Source organism: Mus caroli, chromosome 19 (genome assembly GCF_900094665.2).
Source record: "Mus caroli chromosome 19, CAROLI_EIJ_v1.1, whole genome shotgun sequence".
NCBI lineage: Eukaryota > Metazoa > Chordata > Mammalia > Rodentia > Muridae > Mus > Mus caroli.
Window position 1 is genome coordinate 43,210,569 of NC_034588.1, and position 5,946 is coordinate 43,216,514.

General features: G+C 49.8%; 1 protein-coding gene across 1 annotated transcript in view; it reads right to left on the minus strand.

The window, feature by feature from the left end:
* Arl3 (ADP ribosylation factor like GTPase 3) overlaps positions 1-5,946 on the minus strand; it is a 45,945-nt gene that overhangs the window by 16,544 nt on the left and 23,455 nt on the right. Inside the window, exon 3 of the mRNA XM_021151881.2 lies at positions 5,588-5,704. Within this exon, the coding sequence (XP_021007540.1) occupies positions 5,588-5,704 (117 nt within the window). The remainder of the gene's footprint in view (positions 1-5,587; positions 5,705-5,946) is intronic.

The window sequence follows — 5,946 nt, forward strand, 5'->3', positions numbered from 1 at the left end:
CTCACTTTGTAGACCAGGCTGGCCTCGAACTCAGAAATCCGCCTGCCTCTGCCTCCCGAGTGCTGGGATTAAAGGCGTGCGCCACCACGCCCGGCCCTCCACCTCATTCTTACAATGTCACAAAACACCATTTTCCTTTTGTTTTGTTTTGTTTTTTCCCAAACCCTCTTTAAAAAATATAAAAACCATTCTAGCTCACAGGCTACACAAAAACCAGGAGGCAGACTGGATCAATCTGTCCACCTCTGCTAGATTTTACCACGGCACTCCAGAGAGAATTGAAAAGATTTAACCAGGCAATGAAATGTGTCAAGCCTCAATCCCACTTCTGCAGTGGTATGGCGTCCGGCGTAATAGGTCTTTTTCAACTAACAATGGAAGACTATTAAACCCAGACAAACACAGAATTCATCAACCTGCTCAGGGCTGCTATGAGACAGGCGGGCAAGCAGGAAGGCAGGCAGGCAGGCAGAGTCTGAAGGCTGCATACTCAGAACCCGACACACAGCTGCTTTCCAAAACCTGCCTCATCTCCAACGGCACTGGAAAGTAATGAGGCTGACTCTCAGCCCTAAGTGTTACCTTGTGCTATGACGAAAGGCTGCTCTGCTGCTCGCTGGATGGCACGTTATCCTGGGCACTCACGGCCTCTGAGGATGTGGGATCCAGAGCTGTGCCTCATTTACCTTGCAGCAAGAGGGTGGAGCTTAGGGCTCAGATCACACTCTCACGTTCTAAGACTTTCTGAAGCTTCACAGCCACCGACGACCTTTCATACAGCTCTTCTCTGAGCACTGCACCTAAAGCAAAGTCCCTTGCTTCTCACCATTTTATTTATTTATATTTTTGGTTTTTGAGACAGGGTTTCTCTGTAGAGCCCTGGGTGTCCTAGAACTCACTTTGTAGACCAGGCTGGCCTTGAACTCAGAAATCCACCTGCCTCTGCCTCCTGAGTGCTGGGATTAAAGGTGTGTGCCACCACGCCCGGCTATTTTTTTTTAAAGACAGTGTCTCACCATATAACTCTGGCAGGTCTTTCTTTCTTTCTTTCTTTCTTTCTTTCTCTCTTTTCTTTTTTCTTCTCTTCTCTTTTCTTTTCTTTTCTTTCTTTCTTTCTTTCTTTCTTTCTTTCTTTCTTTCTTTCTTTCTTTTCTTTCATTCATTATTCATTCATTCATTCATTCATTCCAGACAGGGGTTTCTCTGTATAGCCCTGGCTGTCCTGGAACTCACTCTGTTCATACTCAAGAAATCCACTTTCCTCTGCTTCCAAGTGCTGGGATTAAAGGTATATGCCACTATGCCTGGCTAAGTAAACAATTCAAAATAGCTTCAGGAAGTCCCGGAAACTAAACAGATTCACCAAGCCCCTCCCTGCCAGAGTAAGCAATAAACGTAGAGGCTCTCCCATTGGAGGAAAGCTGGTTTACAAAGACGACTTAGACAATCCAAGCTGCAAGGAAGACTCCAAACAGCCAAGGTGCACAGAAGGCTGGGGCCCCAGGCCAGCTGCCTGAAAGCAGCAGAAAGCAGCTGTTCTTGAGTCGGTCCTGCCTCTACAAAGCAATCCTTCACCCACACTCCTGTACACAGCTCACCAAGCTCGCCTTTGGTGGTGTCTGTACTTCAGTCTGTCGTGGGCTCCCTATCTGGGGTGAGGACACGCACCTCCCCAGGAAAAGGTCTGTCATGAAACACAGTTGGCCCCTGACCGGGGACAAGGCCAAAGAAGTGAGTGCTGGTCTTGGCTGTGTCGTAAGACATGCAACCAAGGCTTCGAAGCCAGAGCAGGGAAATCTGGGCAGGAAATTCCCATGCAGCTGCCCTTTCTTGCATGGTGCGTGTTAGTGTGCCTTTGCATGATGCCAGAACTTGCATGGTTCTTGCTGTGGCAGTGAGATGTGCAACTGAGGCAAGCCTCAGGATTAGGGGTGTGTGTGTGTGTGTGTGTGTGTGTGTGTTGAGCAATCCCAGGATGGCAGTCTTCATCTGTATGGTATGGAGTTGCATGCCTGTTTCAGGAGTGGGGTCCGCCGAATATAGAGATGCCCTGAGCCAGGCGGTGGTGGTGCACGCCTTTAATCCCAGCACTTGGGAGGCAGAGGAAGGCAGATTTCTGAGGTTGAGGCCAGCCTGGTCTACAAAGTGAGTTCCAGGACAGCCAAGGCTATACAGAGAAACCCTGTCTCAACAAACAAACAAACAAACAAAAACAAAAACAAAACAAACATAGATGCCCTGAAAACAGGTGAAGGTTTAGAGAAAAGTTTACAGTCTTGGAGATTAACGCTCGCACAAGGTCGAGACTGTTGAGCAGCAGCAGCAGCAGCAGCAGCAGAGGCTGCCTGGCCACTGTTGTGCATATTGAGAAATGCACCTGAGGCCAAGATGGCCACCAAGCAGGGGCTTGTTCGTGTACAGGGGCAGTTGCAACAAGAGAGGGAGATGGATGTGGCAGCATCAGTCATGTTAGCCTCTGACCTGGCAAGTGGCTGAGATAACCAAGCGGATGAGATGGGGTGCTGGCTTGCTGCTTCTTAAGGTTTGGGGGCCAGAAAGAAAAGAGAGTGAGTGCAAGTTAGATTCCTCCCCAGGAGCCCTTCCTGGGACCTGAGGCCTGGGAACCCATAGTAAGAGTCAGAGAGGAAAAAGACAGAACCTGTGTTAAAAGCAATAAAAGATACTGAGGGGCCAATCTTGAGTGGGGGGAGGGGGAGAGGGGAGAGGGGGACGGAGCCGGAGAGGGAGAGGGAGAGATCTGTGATCCATTGTATAATTGAGGGCCTAACAATGGTCCAGTACAAGAAACTAGGGTGATAGGGTGATCAGAAACACCCAGTGCTTGAATTACTGGATTAGGGAAGTTCAAACAAGCAGCCTGTTTCAGCCTGGCTTGTGAGACTTGGGACATGGGGTGAATGGGATTTGTCTGACTTCTGTGGAGGCAGGGACACTGAGTAATGTCACGTGCCGTCCCTCTTAAGGCAAAGGCTGCATGACCTGAGACAGTGTGAGGGAGGTCATGGGCTGCCTTAGGAAAGCCATTAGAAACACTTGGTTATCTGTTTGGGGTCTCCACAAATAGCTCGGGCTGGAAGACAAGAGGAGGGCAGATGCTATTGAGGGAATAAGGAATAAGAGGAGCTGGGTGTGAACCCCAGTTCACTGGGCCAGACAGAACTTAACAGAGGAGTTACAGAAAAGGCTGATCAGGCCGGGTCCCAGGGTGGCACAGCTCCAGGACATGGGACTGTAATGGGGCTGTAGTGCTAGCACCTGGAAGGCTGAGGCCACTGGGGCAGAGCCTTAGGAAAAGGGGAACCTTGAAGCACATGAGGCCCGTGGTGGGGGTGGGGCAGGCCTCTGAGAGCATGACTTAGGTCAACTGCAAGACCCTGTCCCCTCGGGAGCAGGTTCCCTCTATAATACACCACAGTGTATAATGCCACAGAGCAACCTTGCCAAAGGTCCAGAACAACAGGGTTAGCAGGCCATGAGCGGCCAACTGAAACCAGTTCTAAGCGGATTGTGCTGGTGAGGCGCTACAGTGATGGAAAGCTCTGAGCTCTTCTCTTAACTGGCAATTGTCTGGACGCCCCAGAATTCCACCTGACCTTCCCTCTCAGTCACAGATTTGTGGCCTCACCTGATTTCAAGGCTTTAGTTACAATGCACATACTGATGAGTCCCAGTTATTTCTAGCCGGGAACTCTCACATGAGCTTTGGTCTCAATGCAGCCAGCTGCCTCTCTGAAGTCTCCTGTGAGTGGAAGCTCTTTAAGTCTAATGTGTCCCAAACCATGTTCCTTTCTTCATCCACTGCCGCCCAGACACATGCTATCAACCTTGTTAATACACTTCCTTTCACCCAGGACAATGATGCGGCAGACATGACTCTTGTACCCTAACACTCAGGAAGCTAAGCAGGAAGAGCTCTGAGAGTTCCAGGCTAGCCTAAATTACACAGGGAGGCCCTGAGTCAAGGGAAAGAAAACCCCCAAACACTAACTGGGTAAGGTGGCACACATCTGTAATCACAATGACGAGGGAGCTGGAAGGAGGAAGATCTGGAGTTCAAGGTCATCTTCAGCTACAGAGTTTGAGGCCAGCTTGGCCGCAGGAGACCTTGTCACAAAACAAAACAAGAAACACCAAAACAAATTCAAATGGAGATCTTCTTGGTTTCTCTCTTCTCAGCCTTCACCTCTGAACCATTAGTAAGTCCTGTCCATCTGAGGGGGAACTTGGGCAGTGTCAGTGCACATGTGTGTGTGCCTGTGGGTGTGGGTGTGTATGTGTATGCATGTGTGTATGTATGCATGTGTGTGTGTGTGCATGTGGGGTGTGTGTTGGGTATGGTGGAGTGTGTGTGCATGTGGGGTGTGTGTGCATGTGGGGTGTGTGTGCATGTGGGGTATGTGTGCATGTGGGGTGTGTGTTGGGTATGGTGGAGTGTGTGTGCATGTGGGGTGTGTGTTGGGTATGGAGGGGTGTGTGTGCATGTGGGGTGTGTGTGCATGTGGGGTGTGTGTGCATGTGGGGTGTGTGTGCATGTGGGGTGTGTGTGCATGTGGGGTGTGTGNTGTGCATGTGGGGTGTGTGTGCATGTGGGGTGTGTGTGCATGTGGGGTGTGTGTGCATGTGGGGTGTGTGTGCATGTGGGGTGTGTGTGCATGTGGGGTGTGAGTGTGCACGCATGAATGTCAGAAGACAACCCACAGCATTAGCCTTCTCTTTGCACTGTGTGGACTCTGAGGAGCTAGCCTAGGCCACCAGGCTTGGCTGCAAGGACCATTACACACTAAGCCATCTTACCAGTCTTCTCTTTTCTGAGTCTTAGGTGCAGGCTGGCCTAAAATTCTCTGTGTAGCCTGGGGCAGCTTCATTCACACCCTCCTGCTGATGGACTGAGTCCACAAAGTTAGGCCAGATCAGGACACTTCATCTAACAGTTACAGACCAATCAAGCATCCTGTCTGTCTGCAAGCTGACCAGCCCAAAGCTGACAAGGAACACTCTCTGGCTGCATTTTTTGGCCTTCTAAGTCTCCCCTAGCCCTTTGCGCTCTCTCTCTCCTCTTCCTCTCCCTCTCCCTCTCTCTCTCTCTCTCTCTCTCTCTCTCCTCTTCTCCCCCCCCGCCCCGTGTGTGTGTGTGTGTGTGTGTGTGTGTGTGTGTCTTTCTGTGTCTGCTGCATGCGCGTGCTTCCTCACCCCTAGTAACCGCCTTCCTTCAGCTCCTGACTGTGGAGTGAGTCTCTCAGGCCCTGTGCTGCTTGTTGCAGCTTTTCCCTGCCTTTTCATTCTTTAGCTGACAGAAAAACGAACCTGATCAAGACCCCTTAGCTACCACTCTCTTCTGGAGATGTAATGTGCTAACTAATAGGGAGGCAGAGCCTGGGTAAGATCTTCTGACCACCTTTGCTATTCATTTTGTGGTGATTACAAATACTTTGCCAGTGTGGGTACGGGCACGGCACTGTCACTGAGAGCCAGCCAAACATCTTGTTCCTTTACACTCTGCAGCCTTCTGATGGCCCTGCTCATCCTGACTAATGTTAGCAATGATGAGCACACTGCGGTTACTTACAAGAATATCAGTATTTTCAAAATAACTTCTCCAGTATGGTCTGATTTTCCTCTGCCCGCCAATGTCCCATACATTCAGCTTAAAACCTTGTGACTGCACGCTTTTGATGTTAAATCCCTGAAAGAGACAGGGGATAAAAATAACAACATCAACAAAAAGACCAATTAATTCTTACAAAGTCACATTTAATAGTACATGAAAGATGGGGACCGAACCTGCGGCCTCAGGTATATAATACACATGCTGCACCAGTAAGCTACATGGCCAGACCTTTCCTTTCCTTTCCTTTCCTTTCCTTTCCTTTCCTTTCCTTTCCTTTCCTTTCCTTTCCTTTCCTTTCCTTTCCTTTCCTTTTTCCT